Genomic DNA, 20,886 nt, shown 5'->3' with positions numbered 1-20,886 from the left:
TAAGTTTTGTCTGTCTTCCAAATGGCCACAAAACCTATTTGAATGAAGAGGTGCAAAGAGTCCTTTTTCCGCCCAGTTTTACTTCTAAAATTGAGTGAAGGTTAAGAGGCTAACCTTAATGGGAGATACACCCATGGGAGAACTGGAATCTAAGTGTAGTTCTTATGGTTTCTGAAGTGGTTGGCCTGTACCATAGCTTATTCCTCACCAGACATCCCAGGCAATTTGTTACTGGTCACCCCTGTCACCTTCACCGCAGTGTGGCGACTGCCTTACTAAAGGCAGGTCTCTAATCTATAAGGCCTTCCATCTTCCCCAAGTTGGGGTCAGGTGCAGTGAGTCACAGGCACTCATGTACACCGAGACAGAGTTTGAAGGAGTTCTGAATTCCACAGCGAGGCTTGGCTCAGCTCAGCTGCTCCAACAATTCTGGGACTGCACTGTTTTCTGAATGTGAAACGCTGCCCAGGACTGTCAGCTGCTGTGAAGGTGCTCGCTTCCTGGCTAGGCATTAGATCACTCCATGACTTTCCTCTCAAAGAGTCATTTGCAGCTTCAGAGTCTCAAGCTGTGTAATGAGCAGGGGGTTGGTTTTTTTATAGATGCGGGATGGATCGACAGCTTTGAAGAGATCAGTCACAGCATGTATGGAGGTAAGGTAACCTTCCTCCATGCTGCCTCTAGCTAATGTGCCTCACTCATGAGCAAGCACGATCCCCTTTCCAAGTGAAAGCGCTGCTTATTTTTCCATGCTCATTCAATCCATGACCTCTCTGCTGAGACTACCTGCTGTGACGTGGGAAGATGTCCACTGTGAACTGGAGTCACTCCACAGGCCACGGAACTAATGGCAGATCACCACCACTCAATAATTGCCCTATTCTGCTCACTCCCTCTGAAGCAGTGATTCTCATGCAGGGGTACACAGACCCCTAGGGGTAAACAAAGATCTTCCGGGGGTACATCAACTCATCTAGATACTTGCCTAGTTTTACAATAGGCTACCTTAAAAGCACTAACAATGTCAGTACAAGCTAAAATTTCATACAGACAATGATTTGTTTAGACTGCTCTATACACTATACACTGAAATATAAGTACAATATTTATATTCCAATTGATTTATTTTATAATTATATGGTAAAAATGAGAAAGGAAGCAATTTTTCAGTAATAGTGTGGCTGGGACACTTTTGTATTTTCATGTCTGATTTTTTAATCAAGTAGTTTTTAAGTGAGGTGAAACTTGGGGCTATGCAAGACAAATCAGACTTCTGAGAGGGGTACAGTAGTCTGGAAAGGTTGAAAGCTACTGCTCTGAAGCATCTGGCATTGGCCACAGTCAGAAGACCGGGTACTGGACTAGATGGAGCATTGGTCTGATCCAGTATGACCGTTCTTATGTTACTGACCTTGGGCAGATCTGAATGCTCAACCTACGGTTGAAAGGTTCTCCTGTTCCTTCACTGACTCTCTGAGCCATCCTGTCCCCTTGCAAAGAAGTGCTTTACATTTCTCCTTAGCTGAGACAAGTATACAGTTGCCAAAGACCTTAGTGCAAACAGCTGCAGCGCATGTCCTGCATGCGTTCATGTTAGTCTGAGCTACTAGAACTTAAAGAATCACTAAACCATATTCGTACCATTGACACTGTCAAGTTGCAGGCGACAGTACAACTAAGTACATGCAATTGGCAATGAGCTTCAATCCATATGAAATGATCTGATCCTGAAATTTGCTGAGGGCGCTCACCTTATATCGTCAGGGCCACAAGGAAGGATTTTTAAAGTGCTCAACAATGCCTAACTCTGCTCCCATTAAAGTCAATGATCAAACACCCATTGACTCCCATGGGTCAAGAGCAGAATTAGGCCACTTTTGAAAACTGCACTAGTAATTACCATCTGTCACAAGATGTAGCCTCTGGGCTCTCTGATTAAAGGGGGAGAATGTGGAGCAGTATGATAGCTGTAGCATAAATACCAGCTGTCAAGTTCCATAATTCTGGGTCTGGAGGCTACATGGATCCTTATTTTCTATCTCACATAAAAGAATATATTTCTCAGGCAGACATGTTAAAAGGCCCTGGATAAACCCAGTCTTAAATGCAGCAGGGAGGGAGTTGGTAATAGTCATAAGAATAGAAAATCACAGTTTTTCTTGGTCTATGCAAACACTCCAAGCCATTTGTATATTTAAAAATTATTCCTAGCCGTGTCCTGCTGTCTCTTCAATCCAAACTGTAATCACTTAAGGCTTGATTGAGCCAGGGGATACTTTGGCTTCTCTCAGCACAAAGGCCTTGGTAGCAGAAAACAAAGGAATCTCCTAAAAACAAAAAGGCCCACCCTGGAAGACATGTACCTTTCTAGGACACTGGAAAACAGGCTGGCAGCAGCCCACTGAGACCAAGAACAATTCTAGTATGTAAGAAAACTAGTCTTATCTCCCAAATTATTAGATTGTAAGATCTTTGGGGGCAGGGACTGTCTTTTTGTTCTGTGTTTGTACAATGCCTGGCTGTGATCCAAGGGATGTGGTCCAAGCCTGAAGCTTCTAGGTGCTACTGCAGTATAAATAAATAATAATTACATTCATAATAAATGCTGAAGAAAACTGGAGGTTCCTTCCTACCCCCAGGAATGGGTTGAGACACATTCATAGAATCGTAGAATATCAGGGTTGGAAGAGACCTCAGGAGGTCACCTAGTACAACCCCCTGCTCCAGTGGCAGCATGGAGGATATTGATTATTAAATATTACTTGTACTACAGAAGTGCCTATAGACCCTATCGGAGATGGAGGCTCTGTTGTACCAAGTGCTGTGCAAATATATGGTGATAAATAGTCCTTGCCCCAAGAACTTACATCCTAAATAGACAAGACAGGTGAAGGACTGGAGAAAGGAAGGCCATAGATGGGAAGCTCTTTAGAGCAGAAAACATCTTTTTGTTCTGTGTTTGTACAGTACCTAGCACTATGGTAATACAAATAATAATTATTTCCATTTTCCAGATGGAGAACTGAGGCCTAGAGAGATGAAGATCCAAGGGACCTGTGGCACAACTGGGATTGAGCCCAGATCTCCTGAGTCCCAGTCTAGTGCTCAAACCACAGGGTCATCCCTTCTCTTTACCCCTGCTCCTTCTGTCCTGTTCTTTGTCTATACAGAGGACTGAAGTCTCAGGGCTGTATATTTGGCACCTTTCCCCAACACTAAGTTCAGCCATGTTGGCCGTCTTTGTCCCTGTGTTTCTTTTTGCTTCAGGTAATGCACTAGCAATACAGTTTTAGAATCATTCATGGAGATGGGAAGGATTCTTTCCCCTGCTCTCTACACGGGGACAGGAAGTTTTCAAATCAAAGAAAAACAGTGCTTCCTTTCTTTAAAAGGTAAAAGTTTACAAAAGGCAACTTCAAAAAAACCTCCAAGACAAACAAATTCATCAAATATTTCCAGCCAGCCGAGCCTTGTCATACTGGAGATCCTGGCATCTTATCCAACAACTAAGTGTATAAACAGCCCACTGTCTCTGGGACTTTAATAATGTGCTCATGCCAGCCATTCCCTTTTCTGATGGGGTAGCTGCCAATGGCCATGCAGTCTGGGCCAAATGCCACCTTCACTTAAACCCATACCACAGCTACTCAACTTGAATGGGGTTGCATGACAGTAAGTGGGGGCAAAACGTAGCTCTTTGTCCACAACCCCCCCCTGCTTTACGCAGTAATTTCCCTTTGTTACTGAAAAAAAGCCAACTTTCTAATGCTTGTCATCACCAGCCAAAACACATCCATCCTCAGCTTTGGCTTGCACTAGCAGAGCCTTGAAAGGAAAACAAAAAATATGGGTTTAGTCTGAGAAAATTGGGTACAAGCTTAATATTTAAAAAGGCAGAATCTCCCTCTACCCACAGCAGCCCCAATGCTCTCTCATATGTTAGAACAGGGGTACCCGAATATTGCAAGACCTAGCACTGCAGTAACAGCATATTGGGAACTGAAGGGTTTCATCTGTGTTCCATAACTTAACACAATCAGACTGGGAATAAGGCGTACATTTTTAACAGTGAGGGTAATTAACCATTGGAACAATTTGCCAAGGGTTGTGGTGGATTCTCCATCACTGGTAATTTTTGAATCAAGATGGGACATTTTTCTGAAAGCTCTGCTCTAGTTCAAACAGGAATTAATCCAGGGAAATCCTATGGCCTGCGTTATGCAAGAGGTAAGACTAGATGATCACAGCGGACACTCCTGGTTTGATGATCTATGAAAATGCCCTTGGGTTTGTATTGCATTTGATAGAGGAGCTGAGATGGATATATGGGCTGACCTCACCAGTGATAAAAGCCTCTCTATACCCTGAACCTACAGGGAGAGGTTGGTGGCTGGCCGTGCTTTATAGAATCATAGAAACGTAGGCCTGGAAGGGACCCTGAGACATCAGCTAGTCCATCCTCTTACACTGAAGCAGGACCAAGCAGACCTAGACCTTCCCTGACTCTGGACTTTGCCAGCTGCATTTGGCTCTTTGGTCCTGCTCTGGGCACACCTGGAGGACGCGGAAATAGGAACAGAATACAAGCCTTCTTGAAACATCTTATTTTCCCCAGCCAGATTCTGCCATCACTTCCCTCTGCTCAGCCCAACCCTGCAATCTGCCAGAGTGTGCTCTCTCTCTAACCAACTAAGGGTAGGTGTTGGCTAATTAATTAGGTCAGGCTCACTTTATAACCTGGCAAGCACTGGATACGATATTCCTGGCCCCTCTGCAGGACATGCTGATTTTCCATTGCTGGCAGATGGAATTCTGCTCTTAGGTTTAATGATCTCGCAGGTGTGTGGCATGGACCAGCCAGGTTTCCTGTTATAGAGTTCAGCCCTCAAATATCGGAACAGCAATAAGATATTTAGACACAACAAAAACAATCTGTGACAGAGTAATATTGAAGGAGTGGGGTATTTAATTTGAAATCACAGTAATGAGATTTAGAGGGAAATCTCTCGTAACTCCAGTTCTAACCTGTTATTACAAATTATGTAATCCTGAATTAGAGCTAAAGAGATTCCAAGAGCTCTGAACCTTGGGAAAGTTTGGATCCAGATTTCACAGCTCACTCCTAACTCTAATAAGGGCCAAACTTAAATAATGTATCAGCTCTGAACACAATCTCTCTCTCTCTAACTTTGTGGAAGTTCAGATTTCAGCTTTATAGCTTGGGCCCCTATATTGCTGGGACACCAGCGGATCTGACATAGAGTAAGATAAAGAGTGCTGCTCAGAGTATCAGCAATGGTTCAGATAAAATACAGACAGACCTGAATCAATCTTCACTCAGAGCTTGAACCAAAACATCTACTGGGGCTAAAACCTTCCCTTTGCTTTATTGTTATGCACTGCTCCACTTCTTGTGTCAGTCCAGAAGTGAAAGTACTGAAATTCCACATCAAACACAGCTCCCGCTTTACCCCAGTAGAGAATTTGACCTACAGCTTTTCCTTACATCTGATTTCTCTCTGTGCTAAAGAGAGACTTGACTTTGCAAAAGCAACCTGTAGAATTCTAGGTAAATGTCTCTTACTGACTCCAGAAGAATATGATCAAATGACAACTGAACCTTTTTTTAGCCAAGGGTCATCCCTCCCCATGAGATCTGAAAGTCAAGCTGGGTTCTTTCTCACTCCCACATCCTCATCAGTCACACATTTGGAACTTGATTTATTTTGCTAATGGATATGTGCATCTCTAGTCAAATTCTGGACTACCTGATACCTAGCACAAGGCATTTAACGGGGCTTCATGTATATAACTAACTTCTCTGTCTGTAAGAATTGCTTTTGAAAATCCATTCTGCGATTAAGATGTAAGAAGGAAAAATAAAATCTTAAACCACTGACCTCCTGCAGATTATTTCACATCTCAGGCTTGGAAACAGCCAATTTAAGCCAATTTTATTTTTTTAATGTAGACTTTGTACAGTCCAGATCACGTCTTTTTTTGTTTTGTTTCTAGGTTATTACATTTTTCCAAAAGCATGCTTTATTATGGAAACACTTACAGACCCTTGACTGCAAATGCTTCTCTTTGGAAAAAATTCATTTTTTTTTCATTTTTTAAATGTTTTACTCAGTAAGCCATGCTTATCTATGCTATATTAAGAACTGGATATATTATCATCATTTCTTCTGAGAGACGGAGTTCTAGTGGACTTTAAGCAAAGCATGGGAATAAAATTTCCTAAGTGACTTAGGAGCCTTTGTCCCATTTTAGTCACTTCTGAAAATGGGATTTAGCCACTTTTGAAAATTTTGTCCTCGCATTTTTGGTTCTGTCACTGCCTTAGGTCCTCATTCAGGAAAGTGTTTCTATTCAGGAAGAGTGCTTAAAATGCTTAAACTTTACACATATTTTAAGTCTCATTGTGGCCAATGTGACTTCGCTTTAATGTATAAAGATGGACTTCAGCACATGCTTAAGTGCAGTCCTGCATCAAGGGCTGTCTGACTTTAGGCAAGTCACTAAGGGCTTGTCTACACAGAGACGTTGTGAATGGTAAATCAGGGTGTGCATCTACAGTGCTCTAGCCTGACATATGCTCTGTGGCCATGTGGGCCATGCTAGGGTGCACTGAATGTTCTGTATAGTAGGAAACATTTAGTGCACAGTAGCAGTGTCCACATGTGGTGCTGTAGTGAAGACCCTTACTCCCTCTACAGAAGGGTTTTTTTCTATTGCTGTAGTAAAACCATCCCCTCAAGAGGTGGCAGCTAGGTCGATGGAAGAATTCTTCTGTCAACCTAGCAGTTTCCAAGCTGGGGCTTAGATAAGTACTGATTATTACTGGGGGGGCAGGCCTAGACCTAAATCCAGACCTGAGTATCCCTCAAACTTTGCAACATTATCCCTCTCAGCACATAAGTGAGTAAGTTTGTACAATTTCTTGAGAACTGTGGGAGGCAGAATCAACGGCGTCAGTCCTTATGTCAAGATTCCACTGTGCCTGTTTGCACATGCATGTGCAGAGATTGCACACATAGCCTGCAGCTTTGGAGGTTGTTTCAGCTCTATAATATAACAACTCTCTGTTGTCATGATTAAAAAAAATATATATAGCTGTGACTGATCTGGGACTGACAGGTATTTAACAAGCACCATCCCTCAATGCTGGAAATTAGATCTATTTTGGGCCTTCCTAAAGGGCTTGGAATTGGACCAAGCTAGTCATCACAGACACTTTTTACTCCTCGTCTTCAGAATGTTCTCCTCGTTTTCTACTCCCTGAAACGTTGCAGCAGATTTCACACTGCAGGTGGAGAAATGCAAGGACTGGCTTTTGTTAGACTCTATGTGCTTATAAAGTTCTGCCTATGCTCAGAGGGAGTCTGAGGAGCTGCACCAGTTTACACTAGCTAAGGATCTGGCCCTCTATTTCAATGATCACTGTATTCAGAGCCGCAAGACAGCACATACACTGCTAGCATGTCTCCCCAGGCTAGGAAGGAGTGGCACCATGCCCAGAGTCTGGCTTAGGTTCCTTTTACTCAGGACTTCAGCTTTGTTTCTTCCACATAAAATTCATACAGCACATCAATCATCCTCTCCCCACTAACCTGGGGATTTCTGCAGAGGCAAATCTATTCCCTACAGGCCAGAGGGGTGGGGGGCTGTCCTGGGCCTGGCACCCCTCTTGAGACGGCCCTGCCTTACTGAATCACACTTCTTCATGAAGGGCCTAATTTACCATTGCCATGCACAAGTGCAAAGCTCTATCAAACCAGAATGGTGGCATTTTATCCCCATTTTGCACTGATGCAAATGACTATATGCAATGGTAAATCCAGCTGTAAGTGGCTGTTCCTAAGGAACACAATGGGAGTTTTACCATTGACTTCAACAGGAGCAAGATCGAACTCTAATGACACGTTATGGGCAGTAAATGCCTTGGTGTGCAAACATAACTGGAGAAAGATATAACAAGATCCAATGGCTGGAAGTTGAAGCCAGACAAATTCAAAATAAGACTCAAATTTGTAACAGTGCCAATAATTATCCATTGGAACAACCAACCAAGGGAAGTGGTGGAGTCTCCATCTTTTGATGTCTTCAGATCAGGACTGGATGCCTTTCTGGAAGATATGCTTTAGTCAAACAGGTGACTGGGATCCATAGAGGAGTAACCAGGTGAAATGCTATATTCTGTGTTATATAGGAGGATGGACTAGATGATCGAATGGTCCCTTCTGGCCTTAAAAATCTACAAATCTATGACTTTTTTAACATAATGTAACAAATCAAATAAACAGAACTCCCTGCATCTCTGTTAGCTCCCATATAATCATGCTGAATATGTTGCCCAGAGGGTTGCCGAGGTTTGGCTGTGCTGACAGCACCTCACTGGAAATTGGTTTGGCGTGGATTTTTCAACATCATTTCCTAGGAATGTCAAAATTTTCCACTCTTGCAAAAACTGAGTCTGAGTATATTAAAAAAAAAAGAGTTTTTTTTTCTTTTGAATTAAGTATTTTAAGGCTAAGTCTGTTAGGGTTTCTGTTTTCTTTACAGATTCAGATAAAATCCAAAAGGAAGCATTGGTTACATTCTTTTCCCTTGAAGAGTGAAAAAATAGAATCAATGCAAACAAAAACTAGGCAAATTAACCCAAACATATGCAGTTATAATAGCTAGGCAAGGGGCCCAAAGGTTTTATGGATACAGCTGATATTTGTTGTTTATTTACATTTAGAAACACAATTCCTGCAAATTGTACAGGTCCTTAATTCATGTGTTTCATTGCAGTTACCTTCTTCTTCCCTCTGTTTGTCTGTTACATCCACTCAGTGAGTCTAGTCTTTCATTAGGGTCAGACTGTCAACCCGGAACACATACTGTGATGAGCAGTTACTTAACCCCACAATTTACTTTAATGGAACTACTGGTGTGAGTAGTCGTTGACTGTTGGGAGTAAGGGATTCACAATCTGGCCTTTACTTTGCAAGCTCTTTTGGGGGAAGGACTGTTTCTTTTGTACAGCCCCTAGCACAATAAGGACTTCTCATCCTGATTTGGGTTTTACTGTGGTACAATTATTAAATAATAGTAATTTGGAATGAGGTGTTTAAAGCCATCAGATGAAACATCGTGGTTACGTAAAACAAAATGTTTTTATCAAATAGTGAGAATATTAGAGCTAGTGAATTGCACCTCAGCCTAGTGAAAAGTTCCATACATGTTACATGTACACTCATATATGTTTTGCTAGGGCTATGTCTACACTATGAGTGAGGGGTATGATTCCCCTGCTCGTGCACACAGGCTCACACTAGCTCTCACCCGGTTGTCACGAATGTAAACAGCCATGTGGCCACAGTGGAGGCACAACTGAGTTGTGCCAAGTACAAACCCACCTGAAAGCAGTAGGTATATACTCAGCATGGCTCAGCCAAGCCTGCACAGTCATTGCTAGTGCCACTGTGGCTACACGGCCATTTATGCTTGTGCTAGCTTAATAAGAGCTAGAGCGAGTATATGTACGCTAGCACACGCACAGACATAACTCTAGGAGTCACTTCCGAAGTGATCTGGTCATTTAGGTGCCTAACTCCTATTTAAATCACCTCCTGCTGAAATCAATAGGAGTAAGGTGCCCCAATATATTTGAGAATCTAAACCCTAAGTGGCTAAGATTTTCAGTGCCTAAAAATGGGGAAAGGCACTGAGTAAGATTTTCAAAAATGCTGACGCAAGTTAGACTGCTAACTCCCATTGGAATCAGTGTCAGTTAGGAGTCTATCTGCATCTTTAGGAGTTAAAATACCTTTGAAAATCTGGCCCCAAATCCCTGCTGAAAATGGGACTTAGGCTCCTAGACATTAAATGCTTTTGAAAACTATAGCCTGGATCTAGTATTCTCATTGTTTGATAAAATGTTATATATCTAGAGAGATTGCAGGGCTGGGGGATAGATAGATAGATAGATAGATAGATAGATAGATAGATAGATAGATAGATAGATAGATAGATATTTTTCTCTTTTCTCTAGGAGTCTTTAGATGCTGGACACAGGAGGCAGACCCTAAACTGTTAAATTAGCTTAGTTCCACTGACATCAGTGAAACTGCGCCAGTTTTCTCCAGCTGAGAACCTGGCCCAGGATTTCAGGCAATGGGCCATTATAAAACCTTGTCAGGCAGGAGTGATGGTGCTGACAGATTCAGTTAGTGATCCGATGATGGCATTAATCAATGCATCAATGATTTAGGAGTCAGGGAGATCTTATGATGCCTTGTATATTTTAGGTAATTGGTTGCTAGGAGTGCAGGTTTACATGAGTGTCAGTTCTCCTCTTAGTAGCTGTTCATTTCTCTTCTTTGAGAAGGGTTGTAGCATTACCAATGAAATGTTAAAAACAGTTAATCCTTGGCTGTCATGGGTTGGATTCTCTGAAAGATTCAGAGCTAATGCTCTGGATGATGGGTTTTAACAAAAGTGTTAGTGGTGTATATTCCAACAAAAGAAATGTATCTTTGATGAATGAGTCCCGTAAGAAACAATATAACACAGAGCAGTTACAGTAGCACATTTAATGTTGGGCTCTAGAAGCACCCAGGGAAATCTGGCCTGATAATGCCTCTTTATACCACTGTGGCAGCATAGAGGGTCTTAAAATGGTATAAAAGGACATTAGCATAACTGAGGATTGGGCCCATCAATTGGCATTTTTCAAAAAGCCTATAGGACTTAGGCACCCACTTCCCATTCAAAGCCAATGGGACTTGGGTCCCTAACTCCCATAGCTCCCTTTGAAAATCCCACATTAGTGGGTTGTGTCTGACTGACATTGCCCAATGGGGAGATAGTTTAAATTGGCACCATAGAACTGGATGCAGTTCAAATAGAGTGAGATGTGCCAGGCAATTTTGTTCAAACAGCACAGAACTCCACGGGAGAGAGAAAGAGAACTTCTTGTTGAAAGATAATTAGGGAATCATCCAAATGCCAATTGCAGATTTAAACCAAAGCATGTTCCTTTGAGACCTCTGTAACTTATTAAGGGGAACTCCCATGAAGTTGGACCCATAACTTCCCTTGATGTCTTTGAAAATCTCCCAGAGAGAGAGAGAGAGAGATTGCTGGTCAAACAATGGAATGGAAATTTCAGAAGAAAAAATATTCCTTTTTTAAAATCAAAATGTCTAATTTCTCAAAAGGATTAGATCAGCTCTGAGTTTTATATAGATGTCTTTCCATCCATTGATGGACTTTAGATAGTTTTGTATGAAACATCCTTCTTCCAAGAGTTATGGGGGAAATGACAGAGTCTATCTTGAAGATCTCCAAGTCATGAGAATGTGTTGTAAGAATTTGTTGCTATGTTGTAGAATCGTGTAAGAAAGAAGTGGTAAAGCCCATTACTGTATTCAGTCCCTGTATTTGCAGGTTTGTTCCTTAACATGCTATTTTCCAGGGTTTTCTGCCACCTACATTTAAAATGTCCTAACCACCTTGTTTGGGAGGCTACTCCACAGCTAATAATCTCACTGATATCATGATACACACATACATCTGATGAAGTGGGTTCTAGCCCATGAAAGCTTATGCCCAAATAAATTTGTTAGTCTCTAAGGTGCTAGAGGGTTGTTTTTTTTTGCTGATACAGACTAACACGGCTACCACTGAAACCTGTCACTGATAGGAAGGGTTTCTGAATATAAATATTCCTTTTGAAAGTTTATACCCGCGGGCAACAGCCTCAGATATTCACTCCCCTCTCTGATGTTTACGCCCTTTACAAACTGGCAGTTGTTTCCCCCTGCTCAGAGATAATTTTGCTATGTCATAATAAGTTATTCCAATCTTTCATCAAAAGCTCTTCCCCTCTCGTCCCTGTGGGCCTGATCCAATGGTGAGTCTTTCCATTGGCTTTAATGGGAGTTGGATGTTGGCCAGTTCTTTGGACAAATGCTTGCTAGAAAGAGAGCTAATGCTAATTGTTTTCTGGGGGTATGCTTACACTGCAGCTGGCAGAGAGCCTCCCAGCCTGGGTAGACAGACACATGCTAGCATTACGGGAGGTAGTGCACTAAAAATAGCAGTGTGGACATTTGAGGCTCCAGAAGAACCTCAGGCTAGCTACCTGGGTCAAGCCCATGAGGCTGGGTTAGCTTGGATTCAGCAGCTAGCCCAAGCCTACACCAGAGCTGCAATGTCCACAAGCCTTTTTTTAGCACACTAGGTCAAGCTAAACTAAAGCGAGTGTCTACCCACAGCTCATTCCCAGCTGCAGTGTAGACATCTGTGAAACCCTAGATAATGCTTCTAGCATGACTGACTGGATCTTTATTTTTCAGTAATTAATGCTGGGCCTGCATCTATACAGCATCAAATATGGGACTCAGGTGGGTGGAGGAAAATCTGAACCCAACTCCATGTTTACAAACAATCCCAGGTTTTGGAACAGAACAAAGCTCCTGGCATCCAAACACTCCTGACCTTCAGACTGCTTGAAATCTGCATCTGAACTCCTGGCTAGAACCCGTCTCCAGCAAGAAGGATTGTTACTATGACTTCTTGAGCTATTGATAGAATTTCAAACTTTGCAGCTCACAAGTCACGCTGGACTGGGAAATGGGACAGGTGCACCGCACTCCATTTGCTGATTCTCCAGACTTGGGCAAACTCATATATTTTAAAGAAGCATACACATATTCTGGCTCCTCAGAGGTTTCACATAGCATGGTGCCATCCACTTTCATCTTCTGAGTAGGAGGCCAGTCCCCAAACCTCAAGAAATATGGAAACACGGGTGTGGGCACCACTTTCTGAATGAAACCTCTATTTGCTGACTCATTCGCCCAACATACCACAGCTTCTGGTGAGCAATGGTTCTGAGAGTTAAGGCGTTTGCACAAGTGCCAAACACTGAGCTGTTGTTATATGTGATCCGGGTGGGAGATGCACAGACGGGAAGAATTTGTGGTACGTTCAGGGCATAGTTCCAGATCTAGAGCAGTTTTTGCATGCCGTCTGCAAAGAGCTTCACTGACATGCCATGGAGGAAAGATTTACTTCAGCCTTTACAAACGACCTATTCCCTTCCCTCCCCTCCAAGGTTTGTTTGCAAAGTGAGGAAAGAAGCTCTCTCTGCACTGTGCTGTCACCTCCTGCTGCAGCTTTCCAAATTTACTGGCTTTGGTGTAATTCTGCAAACACACATGTGCTTATCTTTCAAGCTTGAAGCCAGTGCAACTATCCGGGGGAGGGGGGGCTCCAGGCACCAGCGCAGCAAGCGCGTGCCTGGGGCAGCAAGCTGCGGGGGGCGGCCTGCCGGTCACTGTGAGGGTGGCAGTCAGGCAGCCTTTGGCACCATGCCTGCAGGAGGTCCGCCAGTCCTGCAGCTTTGGCGGCAATTTGGCGGCGGGTATGCCGAAGGCCGGGACTGGCACATCACCCACAGAAACGCCGCTGAATCCACGTCACCAGCAGACTGCCCGCAGATGTGCCGCTGAAGGCTGCCTGACTGCCGTGCTTGGGGTGGCAAAAAACATAGAGCCGCTTCTGCAACTATTCATCAATTGCCTGAAGTTATGCACGTATGTAAGCGTTTGCAAGATTGGAGCCCTTGTTTTAGCTTTCTTTAAAGAGATCAGAATCTGAGAAATGACCCCGGTTACTGTGTCTACAGTGGGTGCTATTTAAACACAGACAATAAATAAACCCCTCTCTTCTCCTAGGGTGACCAGATGTCCTGATTTTATAGGGACAGTCCTGATATTTAGGGCTTTTTCCTATTACCCCCCACCCTGTCCCGATTTTTCACACTTGCTGTCTCGTCACCCTGTCTTCTCCAAAATAAACTTTCCAAACAATTTAAGAGACATTTACAACCAAATTTTCAGAGCAGGTCACTGAGTTTGAAGCCCATGCTTGACACACCACATGCAAACTAAATTTTCAGAAATGCTGGAATTGATCTGAATTGGGGGTGGGGTTGCTCAGCATTTTTGGAAAACAGGCTTATGGTTTCACAGGTTGGATACTCAAACTCAGAGGTACTGAAGATTAGCAGGTATTTTTGAAAAGGTGGCTGTCACTGGGAATACTGCCAGAACCAACAAAAGCTTTCAAATTGGAGGAAACATTTTCTATGCACCCAGTGTAGGTGAAATGATCAGCATTATGCAGCCTATTGCCTGGAAATAACTCCCACAAAAATATTAGGGGAAGTATCAGTGAAAAGGTCGCTACAGTGAGTTCTATCCAAGTGATGAAAGCTCCATATTTAGGATCAAATTTGGGTCACTTAGAACAGGCAGAGATACAAAAATATACTGTACTATACACTTGTGCAGTGCCATAACTGTCTCTCCAGCTATCAGTCTCTGAAATCTATACTGCTATACACACATTTATAGAACGAGCAAGCAGATTTAAATAATTTGTGTTTACCTCTTGATATCTAGACATACCAAATCTGCTAATTTTTACTTTACTCTGAATGTGTTGGCTGAGTAGCCTCCCAATACAGAACATGTGGAAAACCAGAAATTCAAAGGAAGATTTTTTTAAATTAGAATGTTGAATCCTACAAATCTTGTGTTTTACATGTTTTCATGCTTCTTGCATGAAGCATCATCTGACAGGGACTGCGCTAAAGCAACAGCTCATTGCTTTTATCCTAAGTGTTGCAAGTGAGAACAAGTGTCCATTCCCTTCTTGGAAATGAATGAAATAACAGAGTCAAGTGAGCTGCTCCATTGGAGTCAATAGGGCCAATCTTCCTTTGGTGTAAATTGTCACAGTTCTGTTGGAGCTAAGACAATTTACACCGACTGAGTATCTGCCCCAATGGCATGTTGCAGATGTCAAACAGCTGCATTTTGCTGTCTGTGTTGATCATATCCATATCTTGCTTCAAAAGGCAAAGCAGAAAAATTGTTCATAGTTCTCTCTCTCTCACACACACACTTTCACCATGGCAGCAAAGAGAACTTGAATTGAAATATCAAATCCAGCTGAAATAAAAGCCCTTCTCTCAAAGCATAAAGATGCCCTTGTCAACTGAAGAGAAATAAGCCTTCATCTCAGCTCTGAAAACTGACATGTTAATCGTGTAGACAATGCTGGTGTCTCTAGACAATCTTGTCGTTGTTGCGACAGATGAAATGGTACAGGAGATATTTTCCCTCGAAGCCTGTGCATCAGTGTTCATGGATCACAACTGAATAGTCTTGGTATGTGAATATTACATAACTTGGCCTTTCACTAGCTCCATATAGAAACATGATGCAATTTTGTTTGGTGGATTTGAAGGGGGCAGGCAAAGAGACCTGCCATAAAAGTCTTCAAGTCAAATCCTGCAGTCCTTTCTCAGCCAAGACTCCCAGAGAAGTTTTGCCTGAATATTGACTGCAGGAATTGGTCCTTCATACGAAATTGATGACAGTGCAGAGGGCCAGCACAAGGCATAAGTAGGGCATAGGCTTTATGCTGGTCTCTCTGAACAGAGATGAAGTTCACCTTTGTGAAGAAAGCCAGATGTAAACACAGCATTGCTTGAAGAACCAAGTTTTAAATGGCATCAATATGGGTGTCAATTAGTGATGCTTGGAGAGCCAGGGCTAGACCCCAAAAGATTCTGAATATCTTTTGCTAGATACTGAGGGTCTCAACTCCCACAGGTTTCAATGATAACCTAAGGTGCTTAGAATCATCCAGGAGGCACTCAGCACCTTGTAGGACTGTGCCCTATAACTGTGACCTTACCTTAATAAAACTGCTTATTTCAAAGCAACAGTATATAACAGAACCCCCTTTTTACTAGCTTAATCCCACACAGGTCAGTCAAAAGGCTTGACCAAATTTATGAATCTCACATGCTATGTACATGGGTCCCAATCCTACACATCCTATTCAGTCAGAACTTCCACCTTCTCATGAGATTCCCAATATTGTCTGTTTTCATGAGCACAAAGTAAATTCCTCCCAAATCTCCTTTATCCTTACTACCATGAGGCCTCCCTTCCCAATGGTCACACTTTAGCAGAAGTAAAATCCCCATCAAAACAATGGTGTTACTAACTGTAAGAAGATGCTTTCCTTTGCTCAGGCTGCTGCAAGAGGCTTATGAGAACAAGTGACTCAAGCATTGCTAGCAAAGGAGGACATGGGGTCAGTGCAGGCTCTGCACTTCTGCAGAGCTCCCCAAACTTCTGGGGGGATATCGATTTATAGACAATGGGTCTGATTGTCACTGCCTTGCAACTTGTGCTATCATTTACATCTATGCAAAGTGGGTTTAAACAGCAACCACCGGTGTGAGTGGACATGTCTGATCAGCTGGTGCAATTTGCACTCACCCTGCAAGGAGCAAAGCAGTGGAGAACCAGGCCCTGACACCTCTGCTATATCACAAAACCACTTCCTCGTCTCCCATACATGCTCTATCTCACATAGAGCAAGACCTGATTGCTCCAAACCCACATGAAGGTGCACACCACATGGGGAATGGTAGTGCATGAGGGCCATGCATAAGAGCTCACCATTAAGGCAGAGAGGTGGCTCCTTAGCATACCACTCACCCAAGCACCAGTACTAGCACAGTTTATATGTGGTTTAGAACCCTTTTGCTACTGAATCAACAAAAGTTGAAACTTACACAGTGTGTGCTGGAGATGATGACAGAGCTTGAGATGAAACTGAGGCCGTCATTCATGCTGACCTGAAGAGCTGCCTCCCTGCAAAAACAAAACAAAATCAAGACAGCCATCTGCCATGCTGCATCAGACAAGTGCCCGCCTTGAATCTGGGATCCTGATATCAGGCTCTGGCCAGTGCCTGAGGTTTCAAACATAGGCTAATTCCCCCCATCCTCACTGCTCCATACTGCCATATTGTAATGCACTCAGCCAACTGTGCAATGTATTATATGGAGAAAAAATTGACACCACTGAGAAAAGAAGGGAGCAAAATGCTACCTCTTCATTCCCTTAGTCCTAGGCCCAACCTAGCCTTAGCACAATTTAGAGCAGCTTCAGAGCTGCTCTATATTTTCCTTAACTGGCTGTATTATCTGGTATCTCTACTATCTGCTTTCAGGTTTGCCCTAGATCCTACCTGCTACTTATAAGTCTGTCTTATGCTCCTTAATCTCACTAGTCATTAAATGTCTGTACTTTTGGGGTAACAATTGTCTGTTCTGTTTATTAGAGTCAGAACATACATACAAACTCCCTCTCCAGGAACAACAACAGGGTATTCCCCACTCCCATATAAAGAACTGTTTTCCCTCTACTAACTGACACAGGATTTAAAATTACATCATCTTCCTCAAGCTCTGTACTTTCTATTCCAATTGGGAATGAAAAAACACCAACACTCTCATGCGAATAGAGCTCAGTTCATCGGACGAGAGGAAATCACAAATATGTCAAGCACTGCGGAGTACAGAGCGCAAAGCCCAAAGCAAGGGCCATGATAACCGGGGACAAAGCATTCTCTAATCAAGGGTTTCTGCTATGGAATGAATTTCCAGAGGAGATTAGACTAATCTAGAATCTGCCTATCTTTAGGGAAAGTTGCAAAAAACTCTCTTACTACCATATCGCATTTCCACCATAACCAGAATGACATTTACATCATCAGCACCACTCTGCTTGCTTCCCACACAAAATGAAAAACAGAAATGCCTTCCTCAAGCAGAATTCCTATAACCCAAAAGGAAGAGGAAGGAATGATTCCATGAACTCTATTAGGGACCTTGCTATTGCCAATCCAATGCACGTGAAAAGAGATCAGATACCTTGGTGATGGACAGCAGTACAAAATCTTTGGATACAGTGGAAAGCTAGGAATGCACCTGCCTGCCTTATCATTATGGGGATGTTACGATGGGAGAGGCGGTGGGAAGAGGCAATGGGACACAAAAAGCAACATACATTTAAAAAAAAAATTGTATGAGCTCTTTAACCTATTAACAGGCCAGATTCACAGAGTCTGCTGGTGATGGCTGATTTCTCGCAGCTCCAGCTGCAATACTTCATTGTAGTATAACATTTAGTATAACATCGTGCGGAAGAACTGAGCAGATGCAGTGACTGCTGTCCATTAATAAAGTTGTCTCTTAAAAATGAGGAATGATGATGCACTGCAGAACTTCTAGAGCTGTGCAGGTTAGGCAGTCAGATCCAAACTAATTCAGCATTGATTCCCATGCTTTGAGCCAATCATGCCATCCTTCTTCATGTAAGTGTGAGAAGAGTCAACGGTAACTGAGTCAATGCCCATTCAAATCAGTTGACTTGAATGGCTCTGGATCTGGATTTCTAAGTGAGAGAGGGCAGCAGGACTGGGACCCTTCTGTCTTATGACCAATTCTCCCCCTTTTTTACTGTCTCCCAACTCCCAAAGATCAGCAGATTTTCACAAAATCCCTTTGTTTGGCTCATATCTTGAGTCACAGGAGCATTGGAGGCTCAATACCCCACTGTCTAGCTTTACACTATTGAAATAATTTCAGAGAGAGCTTCTAAGGCTACTGTTTTACAATTAAGATAAGATCTAGTCAGTCCTGACATGTCCATACATGACCAATAGACTGTGGTTCAGTTTTCCTGCGTGGAATTTGTGGGCTAGGAAGGAACTATGGCCCAGTTTAATAGCGAATACAGGGATGTGTGTTAATTAAAAGCAGGCAAATCAATTATTCTTCCTCAGGCAATAAATGGGATCAGTCAATTTCAAATGCTGGGGGGTATCTCTAAAAACTTACATGCCAACTTCTCGTAATACAGGTGCTGGGCAGAGCAAATAGGTATCTTCTACTACGAAAGGTTTCTCATCTGGAGAAAGAAAGAGAGAAAGTGGTCTGATGTGTGAGGAGATTGGTAAAGCATCATTTATAAATTAGGATTACCGTAAATTTTACATCTTAATTCTCTCTCATGGCATATAAATAGGCTTTGAAGGATTAGATTTTTATCTGTAAACATCAGTAAATGTCTGTTTCGCTGTACACATACAAACTGATGAGGAAATATTTCCACTGATAATAGCTGAAATGTAGAGTTAAACAAAGTGAGAAATATGGTGCTTGAGAACTTATTAGAGTTTAATGTAAAGATATTTATTTTGTATAGTTTGACATGCGATGTTGACAATTTGTGTTTTAATGGTTATCAAACCTTAATTTTTTTGAATATCAGCATCAAACTGTCATTAAATAATTATTGGTTGACCCTCTCCCAGGTGATAACCACATTAATTTTCCACTGTGAAAATTTAAGTTGATAAAAATAGGAAAAAAATTGCTTAAAGTCCATAGTCTTGTGCAACTGTGAAAATTTAAATAGATACAAATAAAAGGAAGATTAAAAATAGATGTCTCTCAAAATTATTTAAAAAAAATCAAATTCTGCAAAACCTATATATAAACACATGGAGTGGGGGTGGAAATCTAGTAGTCAGACTGCATTGAAAGGAATTTAGATTGGGATTTTCAAAAGAGCCTTATGGGAATTAAGCATCCAACTCCCATCAACATTCCTAACTCCCTTAGAACTCTTTGGGAATGGTAATCTAAATTTTTAACTTTTCAACCCTCAGAAAGGATTAAGGATTTGAGCAGGGGATTGGATTAGATGACCTCCTGAGGTCTCTTCCAACCTTGATATTCTATGATGCTATGATTCTAAGGTTTGAATGAGGTTCAGGTAACCTATTTCACCTGAACTGATTTCCTGGATCAAGAGAAAAAACAGTCAGCGTGTGCACGCATCTGTCTAGGCATTCATAACATGTTCATCAATGTAATATTGCTAGTATAACCATTAAAGCCTAGCACTGGAAGTAGGGAGATCCGGCTTTTGTTCCTGATTCTACCAATAAGTAACTGCGACCCATATCTTAGCAAAGCAGCTGTGCAGATGAATAACTTCAAGCACATGAATAGTTCCATTGAGATCAATGGAACAGCTTACATGCATAAAGTTACCCATTTTTTTCTGGTTTGGGACCTGTCTGACCTTCGGCAAATTATATAAATGCTCCGTGCCTCAGTTTCCCTAGCTGTATAATGATGATAATCTTTATCTTTATTGGGGACTTCATTCAGGTTAATAAAGTGCTTTGAGATCCTCAAGGAGAAAGCAAAACAGAAGTGCTGTGTACTAAAGGTATCCTTTTACATAGCTTATAAAGGGTTAATTAATGCTATATTGAGTCCCAGCATCACAAGAGGTTGTTTATAACTAGAAGTAGCCGAAAAAGGAAATGCCCATTTCATGGGAAATTTCATTCAGCCTGACATTATAGCCTGAACCCTACATGACTGAATGCAACTCTCATTGCTAGAACACAAAAATTGTCTTCACAGCTCAGGACTGGACAATATGGGCTAGATTCTCTTCCTCTGTTCTGGCCACTTTGCCCTGCTTGACGGAATCTGGCCCTAAATGGCTAGCTGAGAATCCCCCAGTGCAGGGAAGCTCCCAACTCATATAAATTGACAAAGACAGTTCCTATGCCAACTCCCCTATCCTGGCATAGAGGGGACATGATGAGGAAGGGAAGGGGTGGATCTCAGCAAAAGAGAGAATCTGGACCCCCCCCCCTCTCTCTCTGTATAGCTGGCTGCTTCTCAATCATGGCAATTTGCCACTCAAAATTTACAATAAAGTGGCCAACACCTGGGGGTCAGATTTTAAGAAATGCTCAGCATCCAACAACTCCTATTAATAATACCTAGCACTTTTCATCGGTAGATCTCAATGTATACTACAAAGGAGGTCAGTATAATTATCCCCATCTTACAGATGGGAAAACTGAGGCACAGAGCAGGCCAGAGACTTATCCAAGGTCACCCAGCAGGGCTGGGAACTGAATCCAGGG

At 42.3% G+C, this 20,886-nt stretch overlaps 1 protein-coding gene across 4 annotated transcripts in view; it reads right to left on the bottom strand.

Moving 5' to 3' along the window:
- ANTXR1 (ANTXR cell adhesion molecule 1) overlaps window positions 1-20,886 on the bottom strand; it is a 199,109-nt gene that overhangs the window by 107,183 nt on the left and 71,040 nt on the right. For all 4 annotated transcript variants that reach the window (XM_045006867.1, XM_045006869.1, XM_045006868.1 and 1 more), the window contains exons 11-12: window positions 18,770-18,839; window positions 16,658-16,736 (exon numbers count right to left, since the gene is read on the bottom strand). In XM_045006867.1, the coding sequence (XP_044862802.1) occupies window positions 16,658-16,736; window positions 18,770-18,839 (149 nt within the window). The remainder of the gene's footprint in view (window positions 1-16,657; window positions 16,737-18,769; window positions 18,840-20,886) is intronic.

The sequence above is a fragment of the Mauremys mutica genome, chromosome 2 (assembly GCF_020497125.1).
Source record: "Mauremys mutica isolate MM-2020 ecotype Southern chromosome 2, ASM2049712v1, whole genome shotgun sequence".
NCBI classification, from domain to species: Eukaryota; Metazoa; Chordata; order Testudines; family Geoemydidae; genus Mauremys; species Mauremys mutica.
The sequence above is the reverse complement of the archived record's forward strand: the minus strand, read 5'-3'. Positions and strand labels throughout refer to the sequence as shown.